Genomic DNA, 25,046 nt, shown 5'->3' with positions numbered 1-25,046 from the left:
TTACTTTCCTTTATTTGGTACTTATTTTTAAAGATGGAAATGACGTAAATTTCTGACCTTCTTCAGCGACGTTTCTTAGTTTCCAAATTTTATTTTGGTAGCCGACCTTATATCAAAAACAGTACCATCAACAAAAAAGTTTATATTTTTATTATCATTAGAATCACTTGATTCTTTCTATCAATTTATTCCGATCAATCATTTCTGTCGGCGCAAAGCTGTCATCACTAATTAATACTTATTTTTAATGACACGAAGCTATTGAGTGATGAAATAACCAGGTACTTTTGCGTTTTTTGGACTAAAAATTTTTATGTTCTACATCAGGAGGCTAAAACCCCATAAGAACTCATCGATCGATGAATAGATTATTTTACTATTTTTAGACAGATTAACCTAATGGGGAAGAATGGGGAAGACGGGAGAACAAAAGTTGTTTAACACCCTAATTAGAATGACGAAAGTACCCATGGTTTGTATAAAATTGGAAATAATGTAGAAATCAAGCGACGCGATAGCGTCGCGACGCCAAATACATAAAGAGAGAGCTAGCAGACGACGCTACAAAGTAGCTTATCCGGAGTTTTCAGGCCGATCGATTTTCCGAATCAAATATCTCAAAAAAGAAAACTGCGACCGAAAATCTAACTACAGTTTTCTAATATAACATAGATACGAGTTTTCGATTGATCCCAATCTGATTAAGTTTGGTGCAGTCAATACTGAGATCTCGAAATCTCACATGTCAAAAATGTGAATTTTTTCGGCGAGATCTCAGCAAGAAGTTCAGATTTCAGTCACACGGTCACGCGTTTGCACTCACGCAAAGCCAGTTTGTCCCTCTGGTCCCTCAAAACGCGTTCATGCCGCTCTGGTCAGTGCAATCAGAGTATAAACCACATTCACACGCTCGCTTACATTTTTTTATGCTGATTGGCTATCTCGCTTATGTGCAGATCGAATCTCGAAATTATCAGAAGAGTAAAATTGATATTAAATGATGTTGGTTAGTTACAGTATCTCAACGGCTTGTAAATGCGTGTCAAAAGGTTAAATTTGTTTCGCGTTTGACAGTGCGAGGTTACAGAAAAAGTTTCAAGAAAAAATTTTTCGAGAGAGAGAGAGAAAGAGAGAGAAGGAACAAAGAAAGAGAGGTACTTTTACATATATTTCAAAAATATTTTAATATATTTTAGTTATATATTTTAGTATTTTTAAAAACTAATAGCATTCTTAACATTTATACTGAAGGTCAATTTATTTATTTGGGCACGCCAAGTTTTTGAGTCTTCAATGTTTTTCCTTAACGTCTCACCTGGATATTTCAGCGTTTATTATTTATATACATGCAGACAACCAACGAATTAATATAACAAAGTGTAAATGAGCTAAGTACTTCTTACGGTAAATTTTACTTAATATATAGATAGCAGTACTAAAAATTGTAATTCAGATTATAACATTGATACTATACATATATTATGTACTTGATTAATTGCATTAATCTCACGTCTATTTTTGATAAACGAACTTAATTTTATACATTTATTTTTTCTAAATAAATTATATTTGTGTTTATTTTTGTTCATATTTTATTTCTATTCTATTGCAAAATGTAAAAATATAGTACAAAGTTTAGGATAATTATAAGGAAACTTGGATAGAGTAATAGCACGTTAACTTGCATATGGGATGCTTATCACACACTCCCTTATTGTTGCAAGTGCAATGCTTCCTTGTTTTCCTTTGCTTTCCATTTAACTCGCAGCAAACATAATAGCTGTCGACAACTACATGTCTAGCAAGCTGATTCTGTAACTCTTAACGACAGTTTCGTTATCGTTATATCGTTGTTGCGCAAATATTATACATGGTAAAAAAGCAGCGCAAAAACAATATAACGGTAACAAAACTGTCGTTAAGAGTTACAAAATCAAACCGTAGTTGAGTCACGTCGTTGGGCAGTAGAAGAACTTGCATATGCTAAGAAATGTACCGTATTTCACGTCCAGGAACGTTTTTTGGTAGTGGAACGTATAAATGATTTTCCTACTATAGTGAGATAACGGGCGCGTGCTTCAATGTTTGTGCGTGTGTGTGTCACAGCGGAGGTAAGTACCTCGCTGTTTGTCACTCTTGTATGAACATTGCAGTTTGTCATTTGCACCATTTTGCCAACGGAGCAGTTTTAATAAAAAATCAAAAGATACGAATATCGGCGACAGAATACAAATTTTCAGAGAAAGGACTAGAAAATGCACTATTCACTTCAGATTGTCATAACTCAGTGAAAAAATTATAGCGTAAGGTTTAAAAAAATTTTTAAAGAAAAAATGTTAAATTTTACGATATAATCAATAAAATTTGGAGAGTAAATTTCGTTCTCCACGTGCACGCTATAAAAATTGAAGTTTATTCTTCAATTTTGCAATGTCTAATTTAAATTAGCGTCGTTTGTAGTAAAATCTTCGCAGAGAAACAAGTCTCGAAGCATTTGAAAGCACTCAAGCTTTAAAACGCTTTAAAAAGTTTTAAACCATCATTCTGCGATTATTTCTCACAAGATATATAACTTTGAATTAGGTGTTTTTTAACGTTGATTTGAAGTAGCCAGAATTTTTTGCGGGTGAGTGTATATGAGTAAAATTATTCTCGCTGGAGAAAAAATTATTTTTGATGACATTATCTATTTTACTAAGTATACTAACATTAACATAATTTACTAATTTGAAGCTGATATACTAATACTTAGCATTGCTTAGGCAAATCTACCATCTACAATCAAGAGAAAAGAGAGGAGATATCCGTCCACTGCTTTTCTGTCAAATACATACATCTCTGTGCTCACGAAGAGATGATTTGTCTCGAAACTCGACATTTTAACGTCAATCGAATCCTGCTGCTTGCCGTTGGTTTGTGGCCTTACCAACGATCGCGAGTCGTTGAACTTCAGTCAATTTTATTCCTTGGGATTCTGATAACTTTCATTATGTTCCAAGTATGTTATGATTTTAATATTATTATTATGAAATAAGCAAATATTGTATAAGCGTTATTTTAATTACATATATCAAATTTCAAACTATATTGGATAATATTATCTTATTAAAATAATATTATTGTGATACAATTATATCCGAAAATTAATTACCTGCTCTTTTTACTAATTTATTGTACATAGTATATAGAGTAACGGAGAATAAAGAAATTACAGTTTGCTAATCAGACAATCTACTGTTGCTTTCTTGACGTGGCTAATTTATTTATTGAAAATTATTTCTTGCAGTTTATCACAGTCTTGACGTCAAAATGTACTCCAAAACATATTCTCGAGATTATTTCTACTACATTCTACTTTATATGCTTTGTAATCAAATACAATTCGTTTTGGATTAATGTCGATACTGTAAGAGCGTTATCAATCATATATGCATTAGTGATAAACAGAATTATCGAATGTAAAACTGTCGGATTTTTATATTCCTTACCTATTAGGACTAAATTTATTTAGTTATTCTTAATTTTCTTTTAATTGTTCATGATTTGAAGAATTCTATTTGTATTATAATTATAATGTAAGGAAATTAAACAAAAATAACATAGATATAATTCCGTCCTAATCAAGAATGCAAAAGTTTGACTATAAGCATTTTGAAAGAAGCATGACCATTTTTGGTAATTTCTGAGCCCTTTTCTATACGGTTCAAATATTATTTGTCATAAAGTCCTGATCCAATGCTATGCGAGTTTTTCTGCAAAATGTGCAAGAGAGGCTCTATTAGATTTGTTAGAAACATGATCTTTGCCTCGTTTTCAATTTCATTTACGATATTTTTTTTATATTATCCTATAGATTTAGATCCCAGTAAGGCCTCCATTGGATTCTATCAACTACATAATGGTGCATGCTTGTTGCATGCTTGTCTTGATTCGGCTTAGTTCTTGGATGCTTTATGTTTTTCGCCGTCATGTCAAAGAAAAACAGAGATATATTTCGGATTTTTGTGACAAATTCCCTGTAGTGATGTCCTCCTCTGGGGCCATACGTGGAGGCGAAATAAAACGAGCGTGTGATACATGTACTCAGCTGTCCGTGCAGGTTCACTCAAAACAATGTATTGTGATAAACACGTACGAGCAAACGGCATGTACAAACTCTAATAGCGTTTTCTACTGGAAAAACTAGTGCAACACTGCTCGTGCACACTGGTGCACGCTGATGCACACATATTTTTAGTGTTTAATGAGTTCAGTGCTACTGATGTGTTTAACTTGACAAATTTCTGTCAATAAAACATTAAACACTGAAAATATGTAAACTAATTTTTACATTAGAATAATAAAATTACACTCAGTGCACCAGTGTTGCACTAGTTTTCTCAATAAAAAACTCTATAAGTGTGTATTTATGTTGAACGCGCGCGCGCATTTAAAAATATAATCTATTGACAGGAGATAATGATCCTGTTTAATTCGACACGTTATTATGGAGTACAAAGTACTTGGTTTATATCTTAATCGGATAAAAACCGAATAAAGCCGCAGATGCCATAATAGGATACTACTGTCATTGTAAGAATAGTCTTCGCACAGTGGATTATTGCGTCTACATTATAACAGTATCATGGTGTTCGGAATGTGGTAGACATTCCTTGCCTATTTCGCTCCCAGTAAGCTTCTTGGATGACATGACTGCAAACGTAGAAAGTGGTGATTTGAGTGATGGGTACGAAAATAGTGTCCTATACTCAAGCTATATTCTGATGTTCCTCTCCTGCATTAGCTGCAAACTTAAACTCCTGGTTACGTTAATCTTCCTAACATAAACATTTAAATAAACCTTATTTTATTTGTCTAGAAAAGGGCCCAGAATAGTCACCCTCCTTAAAAAAAAAAAGCATAATTTATTGACAGATAAAGAGTTCGCTGGATCGGCTTCAAGGTGTATGTAAAGAGCTAAGAGATGAGAAAGAAATCGCTATTCTAAAAAAATACGGAAACAAGGCGAAACGTTACACAACTGCAATTATACGTAAGACATAATAGTCGAGTCTTCTGTATGTTTAAAAATATCCACATATAAAAAATTAAAAGGCGACTGAATGTTTGATACATATAAATTTTCTACAAAAATATGTATTGATTATTTCATAATTTTCGATAGTCGATATGATACAAAATTCATAAGAAGTAAAAACAAGTTTTATAAAATTTATCAAACTTTAACTTTGAATATCTTTTGAACGGTTAAATTTATGAAAAAATCATAAGAGATCTTTTTGTAGAGCGGTAAATTTACTAAAAAAAACTCTATGTGGAGCAATGCTGTATTACTGTTTGTTAGATAGTTATAAAATTTTTTCTATCTTACTAAATGAAAAATAAAAAATCGCGATGAGCGACCTGTTAATATTAATATTAAGTATGCAATAGCATATATATATATATATATGCTATTCGTAAAATGAAAAAAAAAGTTGCTCCAAAATGACACACCCTAATATACAATATATATAATATGTATGTATGTGTGTGTGTGTGTGTGTGTGTGTGTGTGTTTAATTTTACAAAATTTCTCTCAGTGCTTGTTACATATGGCGCAGGTACATTAACTGCTATGTGTATTGGAGGTACATTCAATACATTGGTCAGCCTAACAAACGAGTCGACTAAATCCTTCAGTGTATATATGCGACAGAGTATTTATCAAGAAAAATATTTCTACTTAAGCCTATTATTGATCTATTAGCAACTATTTTACATAGGGGCTAAAGATGGCGGACAGGAACTATAATCATTGATATCTTCACATATCTGCGGAATGTTTGGTATCGGACAGGTGAGTAATGAATTACGTAAACAATATTTGTGTTGTTATCTTAAAGCAAAATTAATAAATTAATTGAAGGAATAACATTATTTTTTTAAAGTACCGAATAGAACAGGCAATCCCCATTTTACAAAAAGATATCTAAAGAGTGGAAAACATGGTACTTATTACTTATGCCCGTAGATATTCATCGCAAAGGTATATATTTAATAAAGAGCATTAAATACTCATATAATTACACGAATTTTCTTGTACTTGAAGGTTCACGGACTTTTTAATATCAAATTTTGAGAGATCATTCTTCTTCTTGATAGTAATCGGCGTGACTTGTGCTAGCATTAATCTTTTTCAGGTAATATTCTTTATATTTAATCGTAATTTCATTATATTTAGAATTTTATGATACAGTCAAGAAAATAAAAAGAAGTAGCTAAACACTTTTCTATCTATAATATATTTATTGAAAACAATAATTCATGAAAATAATGGTTACCTAATTTTTAAGATATACTGTACAGTAATTGCTAATTACATGTACAAACTAAGTAAATAAATTAGCAGTAACTAAATAAAAACTCAATATTAAAACTTTTAATTCTCAATTATTCTCAATAATTCAATATTCTGATCCGATGATATATCATAATCTATTGAAATTTTATCTTGCAATATATATAAAACACAATATGATTCAATTGTGCGTAAGAAGTCGATAGCAAATGCTTAACGGACGTATCACATTTTTTAGCTTGCGTCATATAGTGATGGAATTGAAAAACTTGTTGTACCTATTATAAAGCTAATCTTCCTGTACAACTTCTTGTTCTTAGCCAACTATGTAGCGCAAGAAGCTACGAATCACAACGAATGTGTATTTGCCACAGTGTAAGAAATATTTCCATTATTTACTCGTTTTGTAATAGAAATCTAATTATAAAAATTATTAGAGTAAAAGTACTAATACGATTCGTGGAACAAATATTATTACCAATACTTATTATTACCAATTATTTTTGTCTTATTAAAACTAGCAATTGTTATTATTCTGTAGATACAACGTTCAATGGTACACGGCTCCGTTACATATACAGAAAATAATGTTGTTTCTACTGCAAAGAGGCACTAAACCTTTTCATATAAATCTCGGTGGAATATTTGTGGCGTCCTTAGAAAGTGCGGCTACGGTAAGAAACATGTATATTATATGTTGTAGTTTATAGTAAGTTCTTCTATTATCTCTGAGAATATTGTTTAATCGATAATAACATTAACAATTATTTTAAAATATTCTATTGCTATTTTAGTCAAATCACGCTTTACATCACATAAATCATATAAAAACGTATAGTTTTACTATAATAATTATTATTTACAAAATGTTAACTAACAGCTCAATACAGCTAGAAAATAGAATAAAAGATTTAAAAAATTACAAAAATACTATTGTATTATTTGTTTTATTATAGTCAATATTATTACGAAATTAATATTTAACTTTTACTTCAAAATGTCATAGTTGCTGGATTACCGAAAAAAAATCGATTATTGTATTTTCCCCAAATGTTTGGTTAAAGAAAGTTCTATTATATTTTTAGTATTACTTATTACAGAATAAAGCAAAAGCAAATTTATTTTATTACAGTTGTTTAGTGCTACGATATCCTATTTTACTGTTCTTTATTCTACAAGGGAGAACTAAGAGTATAAATTAAAAACGGTAAAATAAAATTAGTTTTAATTTGGAAGCGAGAGAATGAACAGGGGACGGTGAAGTTGATTAAAATAAATATTGGGACCATTTCGATCTCGCATTTTAGGTAATATGTGTTGAAGTATTAGTAATTACTGCGAAGGTAGTATATTATTATTTAAGTGAGAAATTGGGATTCTACATTGTAAAAATTGCAAAATAATGTTGAAAACGTTGCGTACGATAAAAAATTTATTATTCAGATTTTATGTAATTATAAAAAAAGTTTCTTCTTTGTGCAATAAAATTTTGAATGGTTTCCATTATTAAATAATATGCAAAAAAAATTTTCTTTATGATTGCTTTCTTATAGCGCAATTAACTGATTTACTTTTTAATGATATGATTTTATTTAATTTTTAATGATATTTAGTAGTATATATTTTCGATATGTCATTATCTCAAGTAAGAGAGACCGAGGCTATATGACTCTAGGGGTATGTTGCTTATGTGCTATTTTTTAGTATTTATCTCGAGAGGAACAGTGGATAAAAAAACTAGAGAAATAGTTCTTCTAGATGAAAAAAAAATTACGCGAGTTCCGTCCATTGTTCCTCTCAATATAAATACTAAAAAAATAGCACATGAGCAACATATTCCTGAAGCCATACAGCCCGGTCTTTCGTATGAAGAGAGCCCAATAAAATAACCCGCATCTGCACAAATAAACTGTTGAGAACAATGTATTATTTAATGAAAATATTGATTATTTACGGACAACAGAAACTTCTATTTGTGACACTATATCTCCAATATATATGTAAATAATGTTGAAATGTAATATATATTAGAGGTTATCCCTCAAACAGACGTATATAAATTTCGCGCTTAAAATCTTTTAGATTAAAGATACGCATACGAATAAGAGTACGCACTCAATAAACTTTTACCTGTAACAAACATTTATTTAAAGAAAGACATAATTCTTTTAAACAGAATATATCACTTTTATTTCGCCAGTCAAATAATAAACAACAATATAGAAGTATTAATCGACTCTACTGGTCATGTAATCTTTGATACTTATATATAAGCATCTCATTCAAATAATTAAATTTATTGCAAAAAATATTTTATTCGGTAACTTATTTTTAAAGGTGGAAATGACGTATAATTTCTTACTTCTCGATGATGTTTTTTAGTTTCTAATATTTATTTTGTTAGCCGACTTATATCAGAAACAGTGTATCATCAACAAAAAGGTTTATATTTTTATTATCATTAGAATTACTTGATTCTTTCTATCAGTTTCAGATTAAGTAACGGGTTTCAAATTTACATGCGAATTAGGGCAGGTATTTTGCGACCTGAAATCGTGTTTTTCAGCACGATCAATCATTTCTGTCGGCGCAAAGCTGTCATCATTAATTAATACTTATTTTTAATGACACGAAGCTATTGAATGATGAAATAGCCAGGTACTTTTGCGTTTTTTGGACTAAAAATGTTTTATGTTCTAGTTGCACCAGGAGCCTAAAACCCCATAAGAACTCATCGATCGATGAATAGATTATTTTACTATTTTTAGACAGATTGACTTAATGGAGAAGAATAGGGAAGACGGGAGTGTTTAGAGTTGTATGTTAGAGCTTCCGTCGAGCATTTATCTCTTTTACTAGTTTTATGAGAACACACCATAATGTATAATTTCGACTTGTAAAACCCGCGACACGAGAATAGGAGCGTTTCTGCCGGACGACGTTGCTTTCACGTGATAGGCGCGAGCCCAGCGCGGGGCGATCGTTTTTTGTTAAGAGTAACGACGCCGATGTTGTCGAGTCGAGTCAAGTGTAAACTGTCTCTGAGTAAAGACGTACATACATATAAAAGTATCGAGTTATCCTTGAAATAAGTCCAAGAAAGAGTCACAAGTTTGCCATCTGTATACACATCAATCATCCGCATCTGATGATGTCATCCACAAACTCGTCAGGGATTGTTCGACATTGACGAAAATCGAGCGATCACTTGGTTACTGCTCAGGTTCATATCTAATTGCCGCAAGAAGCACAAGGATAGAATCTTAACCAAGATTAACTCTGCGAGAGTTGAACCTAGCCAAACGCGAGATAATCAAATATTCTCAACGCATCTACTTTCAAGAGGATTTGAAAAGTCTGCAAGATTACGTGAACTGCATCGATCGAGTCAGTTGCATCAATTGCAAGCTTTCCAGGATGAACAGGGCCTTATCAGGATAGGCGGTCACCTTCAAGAGGCTCCTTGGAACTTCCAAAGGAAACATCCGATTTTGCTCTCCGCGCAATGTAAAATCACACGCTTGCTAATTGAGAGAGAGAGAGAGAGAGCATCGTACTCTGCTAAATGCTAGTCAGCAATTACTATTGGTATAAATACGTCAACAATATTGGCCATTAAACGGAAGAAATTGGTACGTCAAGTCTGTCGTTCGTGCGTCTGGTGCGTCAGAAACAATCCAAAGGGATTAACTCAACCAATGGGATCCTTACCTGGTGACAGGATCAAACCTTCCCGAGCATTCTCTACTACCGGTATTGATTTTGCTAATCCAATCATCACGCTTGTCAACAAGGAACGTGGTCGGAAGACATGTAATCTTACGTGGCCTTATTTATAGTTTTTCAACAAAGGCTGTTCATGCATCTAGAAGCAACACAGCGAGTTATCAACCGCAGCGTTTGGCAGCTTTACTCAGATTTATCGGGCAACGAAGATTACCTAGCAAAATTTTGCAGTGACAACGCTACGACTTTTGTGGGCGCTAACCGAGAATTGAAGAAACTCTATACCTTTATTCAGACTTCAATAAAGGGATTCGTCGGCGACGTTTACAAGAGAAAAGCATTGAATGGTGCTTTATTTCTCCATATTCATCAACAGGTGGCTTATGGGAAGCAGGAGTAAAATCTTGTAAAATACCATTTAAAGCGAGTGATGGGTATACCTTATTTACCTTTGAAGAACTGACTACAGCACTAGTACAAATAGAAGCTTGTTTGAATTCGAGGCCGCTATCGCCTTTGTCATCAGATTCGTCTGATTTGCAACCTTTGTCGCCAGGACATTTCCTCGTTGGAGGACCCTTGAACAGCCTTCCCGAAAATGACTTAACGGACGTGAAAAATTAATCGTCTAGACAGATGGAGTTAATCCAGCGTTCCGTCCAGGACTTTTGGAAACGGTGGGCGGCCGAGTATGTGGCCAGTTTTCGAAGTCATGTTAAATGGAAAACGCGACAGAAAACTTGAAAGTCAATGATCTTGTACTATTGAAGGAAGAAAACCTCCCTCCCTTAAAGTGGAAAATTGGTCGCGTGATCGAGGTTCCGCTGGTAAAGACAACTTGGTGCGGGTCGCGAGCGTACGCACTGCCACTGTATCTCTAAACGCGCGATAACTAAACTTTGTAAACTATACCTATAAGCGGTACAGTATATAATGGAAGATCAGTAGACTAATCTTGGTGGGCGGAATGTTAGAGTTGTATGTTAGGGATTCCGTCGAGCATTCATTATCTCTTTTACTAGTTTTATGAGAACACACCATAATTTATAATTTCGATTTGTAAAACTCGCGACACGAGAATAGGAGCGCTCCTGCCGGACGACGCGCTTTCACGTGATAGGCGCGAGCCCAGCGCGGGCGAGCGGTTTTTGTTAAAAGTGACGACGCCGATGTTGTCGAGTCAAGTCGAGTGTAAACCTGTCTCTGAGTAAAGACGTATTACATATAAAAGTATCAAAAGTTTCCTTGCAATCCCAAACAGGGAGAACAAAAGTTGTTTAACACCCTAATTAGAATGACAAAGGTACTTTTACATGGTTTGTATAAAATTGAAAATAATGCAGAAATAATTTATTTGTGTTTATTTATGTCCATATTTCATTTCTATTTTATTACAAAATGTCCAAATATAGTACAATGTTTAGAATGATTATGAGGAAACTTGGATAGAGTAAGAGCAACGTTAACTTGCATATGGGATGCTTATCACACACTCCCTTATTGTTGCAAGTGCAAGGGGGGGGGGGGGCGGGGGGGGTGGGCGGTCTTCCATGTTTTCCTTTGCCTTTCCATTCAAATCGCGGCAAACATAACAGCTGTCGACAACTACATGTCTAGCAAGCTGATTCTGTAACTCTTAACGACAGTTTCGTTATCGTTATATTGTTGTTGCGCAATATTATACATGGTAAAAAAGCAGCGCAAAAACAATATAACGATAACAAAACGGTCGTTAAGAGTTACAAAATCAAACCGCAGTTGAGTCACGTCTTTGGGAAGTAGAAGAACTTGCATATGCTAAGGAATGTATTTCACGTCCAGAAACACGTTTTATGTAGTGGAACGTATATAAATGATTTTCCTACTATAGTGAGATCATCAAGCGCCTGCTTCAGTGTTTTGTGCGTGTGTGTGATCACAGCAGAGATAAGTACCTCGCTGTTTGTCAGTTTGTCACTCCCGCGATGAACACATTGCAGTTTGTCATTTGCATAATTTTGCCAACGGAGCCAGTTTTAATAAAAAAAAATCAAAAGATACGAATATCGGCGACAGAATACAGATTTTTCAGAGAAAGGACCAGAAAAGGCACTATTTACTTCAAGATGTCATAACTCAGTGAAAAAAATATAGCGTAATGTTTAAAAAAATTTTTAAAGAGAAAATGTTAAATTTTACGATATAATCAATAAAATTTGGAGAATAAATTTCGTTCTCCACGTGCACGCTATAAAGTTGAAGTTTATTCTTCAATTTTGCAATGTCCAATTAAATTAGCGTCGTTTGTAGTAAAATCTTTGCAGAGAAACAAGTCTCGAAGCATTCGAAAGTACTCAAGCTTGAAAACGCTTTAAAAAGTTTAAACCATTATTCTGCGATTACTTTCTCACCAGATATGTAACTTGAATTAGGTGTTTTTTTAACGTTGATTTGAAAGTAGCCAGAATTTTTTGCGGGTGAGTGTATATGAGTAAAATTATTCTCGTTGGAGAAAAAATTATTTTCGATGACATTAGCTATTTTACTAAGTATACTAACATTAACATAATTTACTAATTTGAAGCTGATATACTAATACTTAGCAATTGCTTAGGCAAAAGCTACCATCAATCAAGAGAAAAGAGAGGAGATATCCGTCCACTGCTTTTCTGTCAAATACATCTCTGTGCTCACGAAGAGATGATTTGTCTCGAAACTCGACATTTTAACGTCAATCGAATCCTGGCTGCTGCCGTGGTTTGTGGCCTCTACCAACGATCGCGAGTCGTTGTACTTCAGTCAATTTTATTCCTTGGGATTCTGATAATTTTCATTTTGTTCCCAGTATGTTAAGATTTTAATATTATTAATTCTTAAATAGGTTACCAAATATGGTATAAGCGTTATTTTAATTACATCTATCAAATTTCAAATTACATTGGACAATCTTTTTTTTATTAAAATAATATTATTGGGATACAATTATATACCGAATATTAATTACCTGCTCTTTTTACGAATTTATTGTACAGAGTATACCTAGTACCGGAGAATAAAGAAATTACAGTTTGCTAATCAGACAATCTCACTGTTGCTTTCTTGACTTGGCTAATTTATTTTGTGACGTGACAAATGTCGCGTCCCTTACCCCAGATGGGAGCTCGGCCGAGGGAGGCGTCAGGGATGGTGCCAATCCGCCCGAGGCGGGCGGAGAGCGAGCCTTTAGGTTAGGATTAAGACCTTTTGCGAGCGTTACAGGTCGAGGGAGTGCGGAGCAGTATGGCCAGGGTCACCGACGAGTGTTGTAACGGCTTATGCCGCGTCGAGGGACTTACGGCTGGACAACCAGGAGCTTCCGAGGGGGTAAGGTCGGCGGGCGGGTCACGCTGGGGACCACAGCTCGGCAGATCGCTGACCTGGCAAGGCGTCACAGATGGCACGAGAGCACTGCAGCCCGAATACGGGGGACGCCCCGACGAAGGTCCCCGTTTAAGGAACGGGGCTCACCACCGATGAGTACCGATCCACGCGGTCGACGAGCCATGGCAAGATCCAGCCTGGCCGTAGAGGAACCGGACGATGAGGATACGCTGGCATGACAGCAGGTCTCAAATAGGCGGACTTCAAAACTACCGCCGGCGGATGGGCGCAGTGACCGAGGGGCGCTCTAGTGGTGCCGCGGCGATCGGCAGTAGTGAGGATCGCTGGCAGGCCAGGGCGCAAGCACCGATTAAGGCTAGGGAAACCGGCGCGCGGCGGGCGCGCGCGGGCCCTGCGTGCTGCGTGGTCCCAGCCGGACCAAGGGAAACGCCACTGTCGTGCGAGCCGCCATCCCGGGCAACGTCCAGCCCCTATAGAGCGAGTGACGAGCTGCCGCCGCCGGAAACGAGACGATTGTTTAAGGCAACTGCTCAGACTTCCTCGAAATGTAAGATCGCGGAGGAATACCTAGTCCCTCCCTGGGAGTCGCGTTGTGCCGCTGTAAAGTAACATGAAATCGGGCCGATTATTAAAGAATATCGCGTGCCATACCCGCGGTAGGGCCCGTGCGACGAAGAATCGTCGAGTGCCCGTCTCGGGGATGATAACGCACGGCCGCCGACAGTCAGCGTCCTTGTATTTCGTTGCGTGTGAGATCGTTTTGTGTACTTTCGTTTGGCGTGTAATTTCGTTGGGAATAATTTCGTTTTGCGTAATTTCGTTGCGGTTTATTTCGTCGCGTGGAATTTCATAATCCGCCCGTTGGCTTAACCGAGCCGTAGTTTTTGAGCAAGTGGCTCTCGCGCGTGAGAGAGCCTCGTAGTTATCGTTGCCGGTTAAGTTCATGCCATTGGTAATTAGCTTATACGTGCGTTTCATCGGGATTAATGGGCCCTCGGTTGTGTCGAGTTTACGAGTGAGGCCATTTCGGGCGTTTCGAGGGGAGAGACGATCCCCAGCGTTGTCGCGGTATACCGTAGGGAAGATTGCGTTTAATTGTTCATTTGTTAGACGTAGACGTTTTGAGTATTTCGCGTTTGACCGTCCGGGTAGAATTCGCTGCAACTTATGTCGGGGAATACTCTTGTACGAATTCACTCGGGATTGCCGTGCCTTTCAGCGACTTAATTAGTATCTCTCTCTTGGGGTTGACACGTTTCTTGTTACTTCGCATTCTTCTTTTTTCGCCGTAGAACACGCTATCGTCCACATGTTTATCTGCCTTAACCGAAATATAATTTTATGTTTTATGTTATTTGAGTGGTGATGATTGCGCTACGCTCCCTCTCCTATTCCACCCGCGGTCAATCAAAGAAGCCCACGCCTGAGAAATACTGCGATCTCGTGAATCGTGGTGCTTAGAATCGCACTGGCGCCCACCCTAACATCTTAAGAATACTCAGTCGAGCTACCATCGGGGTTTCGGAGAGAAGGTATCGCGAATCTATATAGAGATTATAGTGAAGAAAGCGACGGCTCGCATCCTCCACGGCCGGCGAGACCGTGAGGACATCGTCGTCGTCGAAAATTGATTTTTCTTGCAGTTTATCACAAGTCTTGACGTCAAAATGTCCTCCAAAACAATTTCTCGAGATTATTTCTACTACATTCTACTTTATATGCTTTGTAATCAAATACAATTCGTTTTGGATTAATGTCGATACTGTAAGAGCGTTATCATCATATATGCATTAGTGATAAACAAATTATCGAATGTAAAACTGTCGGATTTTTATATTCCTTACCTATTAGGACTAAATTTATTTAGTTCTTATTTAATTTTCTTTTAATTGTTCATGATTTGAAGAATTCTATTTGTATTATAATTATAATGTAAGGAAATTAAACAAAATAACATAGATATAATTCCGTCCTAATCAAGATGCAAAATGTTTGACTATAAGCATTTTGAAAGAAGCATGACCATTTTTGGTAATTTCTGAGCCCTTTTCTATACGGTTCAAATTTATTTGTCATAAAGTCCTGATCCAATGCTATGCGAGTTTTTCTGCAAAATGTGCAAGAGAGGCTCTATTAGATTTGTTAGAAACATGATCTTTGCCTCGTTTTCAATTTCATTTACGATTTTTTTTATATTATCCTATAGATTTAGATCCCAGTAAGGCCTCCATTGGATTCTATCAACTACATAATGGTGCATGCTTGTTGCATGCTTGTCTTGATTCGGCTAGTTCTTGGATGCTTTATGTTTTTCGCCGTCATGTCAAAGAAAAACAGAGATATATTTCGGATTTTTGTGACAAATTCCCTGTAGTGATGTCCTCCTCTGGGGCCATACGTGGAGGCGAAATAAAACGAGCGTGTGATACATGTACTCAGCTGTCCGTGCAGGTTCACTCAAAACAATGTATTGTGATAAACACGTACGAGCAAACGGCATGTACAAACTCTAATAGCGTTTTCTACTGGAAAAACTAGTGCAACACTGCTCGTGCACACTGGTGCACGCTGATGCACACATATTTTTAGTGTTTAATGAGTTCAGTGCTACTGATGTGTTTAACTTGACAAATTTCTGTCAATAAAACATTAAACACTGAAAATATGTAAACTAATTTTTACATTAGAATAATAAAATTACACTCAGTGCACCAGTGTTGCACTAGTTTTCTCAATAAAAAACTCTATAAGTGTGTATTTATGTTGAACGCGCGCGCGCATTTAAAAATATAATCTATTGACAGGAGATAATGATCCTGTTTAAATTCGACACGTTATTATGGAAGTACAAAGTACTTGGTTTATATCTTAATCGGATAAAAACCGAATAAAGCCGCAGATGCCATAATAGGATACTACTGTCATTGTAAGAATAGTCTTCGCACAGTGGATTATTGCGTCTACATTATAACAGTATCATGGTGTTCGGAATGTGGTAGACATTCCTTGCCTATTTCGCTCCCAGTAAGCTTCTTGGATGACATGACTGCAAACGTAGAAAGTGGTGATTTGAGTGATGGGTACGAAAATAGTGTCCTATACTCAAGCTATATTCTGATGTTCCTCTCCTGCATTAGCTGCAAACTTAAACTCCTGGTTACGTTAATCTTCTAACATAAACATTTAAATAAACCTTATTTTATTTGTCTAGAAAAGGGCCCAGAATAGTCACCCTCCTTAAAAAAAAAAAGCATAATTTTATTGACAGATAAAGAGTTCGCTGGATCGGCTTCAAGGTGTATGTAACGAGCTAAGAGATGAGAAAGAAATCGCTATTCTAAAAAAATACGGAAACAAGGCGAAACGTTACACAACTGCAATTATACGTAAGACATAATAGTCGAGTCTTCTGTATGTTTAAAAATATCCACAATATAAAAAATTAAAGGCGACTGAATGTTTGATACATATATATGTGTGTGTGTGTGTTTAATTTTACAAAATTTCTCTCAGTGCTTGGTACATATGGCACAGGTACATTTACTGCTATGCATATTTGGACGAACATTCAATACATTGGTCTGCCTAAAAACGAGTCTCGACTAAATCCTTCAATGTATGTTGCGACAGAGTACTTTATTGATCAAAAAAAATATTTCTACTTAATCACGTTGCATGAATTAGCAACCATTTACATAGGGGCTGTCTCAATGATGGCGACAGGAACTATGCTCATTGCATATCTTCAACATATCTGCGGAATGTTTGGTATCGCCAGGTGAGTAAATGAATGCTAGAATATAATCGTAAACAATATTTGTTTGTTATCTCAAAACAAAATAAAATTAATTGAAGGAATAAAATTATTTTTTTACAGTTATCGAATCGAACAAGCAATCAATATTTTACAAAAAGACATCCTAAAGAGTGAGGACATGGTTTATAAGGAGATTACTTATGCCGTAGATATTCATCGCAAGGCTATGGAGTTGGTATATATTTAATAAGAAGCATTAAATAATAATATAATTACACGAATTTTCTTGTACTTGAAGGTTTACGGATTTTTTAATGTCAAATTTTGAGGGATCATTCTTCTTCTTGATAGCAATCGGTGTGACTTGTCTTAGCCTTAATCTTTTTCGGGTAAAATTTTTAATCATAATTTTATGATATTAGAATTTTATGAAATAGTCAAGAAAATAAAAAGAAGTAGCTAAACACTTTTCTATCTATAATATATTTATTGAAAATAATAATTCATAAAAATAATGGTTACCTAATTTTTAAGATACTGTAATTGCTGATTATATGTATAAGTTAATTAAATAAATTAGCAATAACTAAATAAAAACTTAATATTAAAACTCTTAATTCTCAATAATTCAATATTCTGATCCGATGACATATCATAATCTATTGAAATTTTATTCATGCAGTATACAGGGTGTTCGATATAAAAGTAACCACCCGAATAGGGAAGGTAGATTGGGTCAAACTGAAAAGAAAAGTCTCGTACCATTTTGCAAAATTCGCAATAGTTAACGAGTTATTAAATAAAACGTCTGAGCGTATGAGCGCACAAGGAGCGATAGAGGCGGGCCTCGGCGGCTGGCTGGGCTGGCACGGTGCCCGGCGCGCGGCGAGCGGTGGGGGTCGAGAGACGAGCAGCGAGCGGGGCGCGGCGCGGCGCGGCGAACGTCGAGCGACAGATGTTATACACTGCGGCGAAAAAGTATTAGAGCCAGCCCATACTAAACTTACGATAATTTCTTCGCGTAAACGGGATTTTCCTTCGCGTAAACGGGATTTTGTAGTAACTTACAATAATTTACTAAACGAGTGAATTATCGTAAGCTACTACAGAAGTAACGCGCTCACGTAAACGTAGTAACAGGTAGCACACGTATTGCATAGGCATTGCCGTAGCGTCTTACGCCTTAGATAATATTAATTAGTTTAGCTTGAATTATGTGTAATAGAAACATTTAATTTTAGTAAATTTAATTATTTTGCATGTCAAAGTTTACGAGGTTTACCAAGCTTTACTTTAACTTTTGTTTATGTTAGAATAACTTTAATGGTGCGTGTCCACCTGCGAGTAAAACTCTCGAGAGTAGCTCTCGAGATTGATTCTCGCAAATGGACATATTCCTGGAGAGTACCTAACGGAGAATGAATCGCAGCTCTCGGCGAGCGAACTTTTCAAGACCTACTCGCAAATCGACACGACGTTATTTTACTCTCGGAGATCAGCTCGCCAAGCTCGAACGCTGTTCGTATTTTGAGAGCTACATGTTGAGAGTAAAAACCGAGATGGCAAAAGTTTGTTCCTTTGATGACACAAAGGAACTTATTGAATAATGCGGAAATCATGAACTATTGTAGAATACTACTGTGACAGAAATAAAAAAATTTTAAAATTTTTGTTCTGCGAATAAAGTGCGAAAAAAATTCATAATTTAAAGAATTAGGTAACAATATTTTTAATATATTCTTAAATGTCTTACATTTTTTTAAATGTACTTAATTCGCGATGTAAAAATGTATTTAATTTCAGCACTGTAACTAAAACGTGCAAAGTTATGTAAAACTAAAGTGTAACTAATTATTGACCAAGTAATTAGAAAATGTATTAAAAATATTCTTATCTAATTCTTTAAATTATGAATTTTTTTTGCACTTTATTCGCAGAACATAAAAATTTTAAAATTTTTTTATTTCTGTCACAGTAGTATTCTACAATAGTTCATGATTTCCGCATTATTCAATAATTAAGTTCCTTTGTGTCATCAAAGGAACAAACTTTTGCCATCTCGGTTTTTACTCTCAACATGTAGCTCTCAAAATACGAACAGCGTTCGAGCTTGGCGAGCTGATCTCCGAGAGTAAAATAACGTCGTGTCGATTTGCGAGTAGGTCTTGAAAAGTTCGCTCGCCGAGAGCTGCGATTCATTCTCCGTTAGGTACTCTCCAGGAATATGTCCATTTGCGAGAATCAATCTCGAGAGCTACTCTCGAGAGTTTTACTCGCAGGTGGACACGCACCATTAAAGTTATTCTAACATAAACAAAAGTTAAAGTAAAGCTTGGTAAACCTCGTAAACTTTGACATGCAAAATAATTAAATTTACTAAAATTAAATGTTTCTATTACACATAATTCAAGCTAAACTAATTAATATTATCTAAGGCGTAAGACGCTACGGCAATGCCTATGCAATACGTGTGCTACCTGTTACTACGTTTACGCGAGCGCGTTACTTCTGTAGTAGCTTACGATAATTCACTCGTTTACGCGGAGTAAAATTATTGTAAGTTACTACAAAATCCCGTTTACGCGAAGGAAAATCCCGTTTACGCGAAGGAATTATCGTAAGTTTAGTATGGGCTGGCTCTAATACTTTTTCGCCGCAGTGTATAACATCTGTCGCTCGACGTTCGCCGCGCCGCGCCGCGCCCCGCTCGCCGCTCGTCTCTCGACCCCCACCGCTCGCCGCGCGCCGGGCACCGTGCCAGCCCAGCCAGCCGCCGAGGCCCGCCTCTATCGCTCCTTGTGCGCTCATACGCTCAGACGTTTTATTTAATAACTCGTTAACTATTGCGAATTTTGCAAAATGGTACGAGACTTTTCTTTTCAGTTTGACCCAATCTACCTTCCCTATTCGGGTGGTTACTTTTATATCGAACACCTGTATATAGAACAACACATATGATTCGATCGTGCGTAAGAATTCGATAGCAAATGCTTATTAATGGACGTATCACATTTTTTAGCTTGCGTCATATAGTGATGAAATTGACAAACTTTTTATACCTTTTACAATAATAAACATGCTCTACGTGTACTTGTTCTTAGCCAACCATACTGCGCAAGAAATTACGGATCACAACGAATATGTATTTGCCACAGTGTAAGAAATATTTCCATCATTTTGTCATACGAGGGTACTCGTTTTGTAATAGAAATCTAAATTATAGAAAATATTAGAGTAAAAGTACTAATACGATTCGTGGAACAAATACATTTATTATTACCAAATATTTGTGTCTTATTAGAACTAGCAATTGTTATTATTTTGTAGATACAACGTTCAGTGGTACACAGCTCCGTTACATATACAGAAAATAATATTGTTTCTACTGCAAAGAGGCACGAAACCTTTTTATATAAATCTCGGTGGAATATTTGTGGTGTCTTTAGAAAGTGCGGCTATGGTAAGAAGCATGTATCATATGTTGTATTTTATAGTAAGTTCTTCTATTATCTCTGACAATATTATTTATTCGATAATAACATTGACAATTATTTTAAAATAATCTGTTGATATTTTAGTCGATTCACGCTTTACATCACATAAATCATACAAAAACGTATAGTTTCACTATAATAATTCTATTATAAGTTCTAATATATTTTTAATATTACTTATTGCAAAATAAGGCAAAAGTATATTTTATTACAGCTGATGAGTACTTCAATATCCTATTTTACTGTTCTCTATTCTACGAGGGAGAACTAAGAGTACAAATTAATGACGATAAAATAAAATTAGTTTTAATTTGGAAGCGAGAGAATGAAAAGGGGACGGTGAAGTTGATTGAAATAAATATTGGGACCATTTCGATCTCGCATTTTAGGTAATCTGTGTTGAAGTATTAGTAATTCTGCGAAAGGAGAATATTATTATTTAAGTGAGAAATCGGAATTCTGCATTGTAAAAACTGCAAAATAATGTTGAAAACGTTGCGTACAATAAAAAATTTTTATTATTCAGACTGTATGTAATTATAACAAGTTTTCTGTTTGTAAATGCAATAAAATTTTAAATGGTTCTATTATTAAATAAAATGTAAAAGAAATTTTCTTTATTAGTTTTTTTTTATAGCGCAATCAACTGATACTTTATTTAACTTTTAATGATGTTTAGTGGTATTTATTTCCGATATGTAATTATCTCAAGTAATGGAGACCGAGTCTATATGGCTCTAGTATGTTGCTTATGTGCTTTTTCGTATTTATCTCGAGAGGAACGGTGGATAAGAAATAGAGAAATAGTTCTTCTAGATTCTAAAAAAGAAAAACATTACGTGAGTTTCCGTTCATTGTTCCTCTCAATATAAATATACTAAAAAATAGCACATGAGCAACATATCCCTGGAGCCACACAGCCCCGGTATTCTGTATGGAAAGAGTCCAATAAAATAACCCGTATCTGCACGACAAATAACTGTTGAGAACAATGGATTATTGAATGAAAACAATATTGATTATTTACGGATAACAGAAACTTCTATCTGTGACACTACATATCTCTATATGTAAATAATGGGCTCAACTTCCGAATAGCCCCTACCTCCGAATTTGATGAAACCTGCAGGAGTTGTTGACTATTAGAGGACACGTTCATACCATAAAGGATTTTGTACGGTAACAAATAGGAAATGAGAAATTGGCGTCAAAAATTCAAAATTTGGTAAATGTCTACAATTAGGGCTCCAACGAGAAATCGTGGAGGCCTAATTGTAGACGAATAGCCCCGGTCTCCCCTACTCATGATGTCAAAATAACCGAAATAAGCCTCATGACACCATCAAATACAAATTCCACAAAATACAGTAATCTTCAAAATTTTCATTGTATCCTGGACAAAGAATTTTATTTTATCAATGTTTCTTTCTTCCATCGAGAAAGTATATTACTCTTTCTCGTCTCTGCTGCCTTTTATATTTTCTTAGTTTACTTTCCTTTATTTGGTAACTTATTTTTAAAGATGGAAATGACGTATAATTTCTGACTTCTTCAGCGACGTTTCTTAGTTTCCAAATTTTATTTTGGTAGCCGACTTATATCAAAAACAGTACCATCAACAAAAAAGTTTATATTTTTATTATCATTAGAATCACTTGATTCTTTCTATCAATTTCAGATTAAGTAACGGCTTTCAAATTCACATGCGAATTAAAGCATGTATTTTGCGATCTGAAATCGTGCTTTTCAGCAAGATCAATCATTTCTGTCGCCGCAAAGCTGTCATCATTAATGAATACTTATTTTTAAGTGATGAAATAACCGGGTTTTTTTACGTTTTTTATACTAAAAGTTTTTTATGTTCTAGTTGCATCAAGAGGCTAAAACTTTATAAGTACTCATCGATCGATGAATAGATTATTTTAGCACTATTTTTAGACAGATTGACCTAATAAGGAAGAATGGGGAAGACGGGAGAACAAAAGTTTAACACCCTAATTAGAATGACGAAAATACTTTCACATGGTTTGTACAAAATTGGAAATAATGTAAAAATAAGTTATATTTGTGTTTATTTATGTGCATATTTTATTTCTATTCCATTACAATGTCAAAATATAGTACAATGTTTAGGATGATTATGAGGAAATTTGAATAGAGTAATAGCACGTTAATTTGCTTATGGGATGTTCATCGCACACTCCCTTATTGTTGCAAGTGCAATGCTTCCTTGTTTTCCTTTACTTTCCATTCAAATCGCGGCAAACATAACAGCTGTCGACAACTACATGTCTAGCAAGCTGATTCTGTAACTCTCAACAGTTTCGTTATCGTTATATTGTCGTTGCGCAAATATTATACATGGTAAGAAAGCAGCGCAACGACAATATAACGATAACGAAACTGTCGTTAAGAGTTATAAAATCAGCCCGCAGTTGAGTCACATTTTTGGGCAGTAGAAGAACTTGCATATGCTAGGGAATGTATTTCACGTCCAGGAACGTTTTCTGCAGCGGAACGTATAAATGATTTTCCTACTACAATGAGACTTACAATTAGAGGGCTTGTTTCAATATTTCATCTGCAAAGACTGCAAAACAAATCGTTGGCCACTGGCGCTTTTTTATAATGTCATCGACACTGCAGCACTAGCAACGTACATCATGTACAGAGTGTTAAAAAAAGGTGGTACCAAATTTTAGGAGTATGCAGTACTCATAAAAAAGTCTTAATAAACAGTACTCTAAATTTATTTTTGAGTTATGAAGCATTCTTTGCTGTAATAAATAAAAATAAGTTTAATCTACAGCAGATGTTCGATGTGCTCTCCGTTCATTTCAACACATAATTTGACACGTTTTGTCATTGAAGATCGAACACATTCAAAAATTCCAGATTTAATTTGTATTTGTTAACAAGAGTTTTCAATTTTCTGTACCAGTTTATCCAATGTGTCAACTGATGTGGTGTATCATGCTCTTCAAATGTTCCGAGCGAGATAACCATTCAACTGAACCAACACGTCCTTTCCACTTTTCTTGAGAACAATTATCTGTCATACATGAAATGGATGTTAGTCATTTCAGAATTTGTGTAAAAATTAGTTATTTTTTAGAAGACTTCGTTTCAATACTGAACAATACAAGGGTAAGTAATCAATGTGCAATGATAATAGATGGCCATTCGCGAGCGCGTATCGTTCGTGGACAAACTGATACAGAGAATTGAAAACTGTCACGTCGATGATACTGATTATTCCAAGGATTATTCGTTGACCTTAGAAGTAAAGGATGAGTGTATACGAGCGGTTGCATGTAATTAAATATGTTATAAAATGCATACTCGTGAAATAAATGGAGAATACATCGAATGCTTCATAACTCAGAAATAAATTATTTTGGAGTACTGCTTATTAAGACTTTTTAGTTTTATTTCATAAGTACTACTTGTTCTTAAATTTCAATACTAACATTATTGAACAGTTTGTATAGAACATAATCCAAGATTCTTTTTAACAGATAAACATTGCACAGAAAATTCTCATGAGCTCCTGAACCTTGCAAATCTTACTTCACATTTATTTATTATAGGAATCAATAATCATGTCGATCTATATAAGACTGTATAATCTCTAAAGAGATTAAATATAAAGTATTAATAAGAATGTTGCAATGATTGTATGAATATTAAACGGAGAGAACGTAGACTTCAACACTGTCAAATTAATGGAAAAGAGATGTCGATAATAAAAGAATTGTTCAAAATTATTTCCGATATATTATTATTTTATTGACTGTAACGTGCATATGGATATATTAAAACCAGCGTATTCAAAAACAAATAATTTATTATTAATGGTTTAAAACTAAATATAATCCTCTTTGGGAGCAAGTGGCGCAAATGTCAGGAAATTTTAAGAAAGTAAGCATTAAGAATAGACATGTTTAAAAATACATAATTATAATTATATATGGTAAAATTATATTTGCTGTAGAAAACAAAATTATTTTCGCGATGACATTACCTGATACTATAAAAATATTAACATTAACATAATTTACTAATTTGAAACATGCCAATATTTGACCCTTTCAGTACGGAGAGTGATTATAGTCACTGTTCATTATATAGATCACTGCGGCCGAGCACTATAGTCACTGTTCACATCCTGCTCACTGCGGCCGAGCAACTTGAAATGTTAACTTGGAATGCTTCTGTTGATAAATTTTTTAAATTGTTTTTGTTATTGAGTTTTATTACATATCGTTTTATTATGAATCGCATATATCGGCGGATCGATGCTTCGGCAACTGGAGGGCCGTTCGCGTCACTCCGTACCGAAAGGGTTAATATTGCTTAGATAAACATA

General features: G+C 35.0%; 2 protein-coding genes across 6 annotated transcripts in view; one reads left to right on the top strand and one right to left on the bottom strand.

Moving 5' to 3' along the window:
- Window positions 1–25,046, bottom strand: part of LOC139815425 (non-structural maintenance of chromosomes element 3 homolog) — a 233,773-nt gene that overhangs the window by 166,994 nt on the left and 41,733 nt on the right. The window lies entirely within an intron of this gene.
- LOC139815504 (uncharacterized) lies at window positions 102–25,038 on the top strand. Its single transcript, XM_071782480.1, has 10 exons — window positions 102–2,998; window positions 3,287–3,406; window positions 4,915–5,032; window positions 16,326–16,346; window positions 16,961–17,204; window positions 17,304–17,414; window positions 17,482–17,572; window positions 20,203–20,339; window positions 20,511–20,643; window positions 20,892–25,038. The coding sequence occupies exons 1-10, from the start codon at window positions 2,855–2,857 to the stop codon at window positions 20,946–20,948; spliced, it is 1,176 nt and encodes a 391-aa protein (XP_071638581.1). The 5' UTR covers window positions 102–2,854; the 3' UTR covers window positions 20,949–25,038.

Source organism: Temnothorax longispinosus, chromosome 1 (genome assembly GCF_030848805.1).
Source record: "Temnothorax longispinosus isolate EJ_2023e chromosome 1, Tlon_JGU_v1, whole genome shotgun sequence".
In the NCBI taxonomy this organism is placed as follows: Eukaryota; Metazoa; Arthropoda; class Insecta; order Hymenoptera; family Formicidae; genus Temnothorax; species Temnothorax longispinosus.
The sequence above is the reverse complement of the archived record's forward strand: the minus strand, read 5'-3'. Positions and strand labels throughout refer to the sequence as shown.

Coding starts and splice junctions, on each gene's coding strand:
- LOC139815504 (XM_071782480.1), top strand. CDS start 2,855: ATGATTTGTCTCGAAACTCGACATTTTAACGTCAATCGAATCCTGCTG. Junction 2,999..3,286: donor TAACTTTCATTATGTTCCAA/GTATGTTATGAT, acceptor TATTTCTTGCAG/TTTATCACAGTCTTGACGTC. Junction 17,573..20,202: donor TTAGCCTTAATCTTTTTCGG/GTAAAATTTTTA, acceptor CACATTTTTTAG/CTTGCGTCATATAGTGATGA.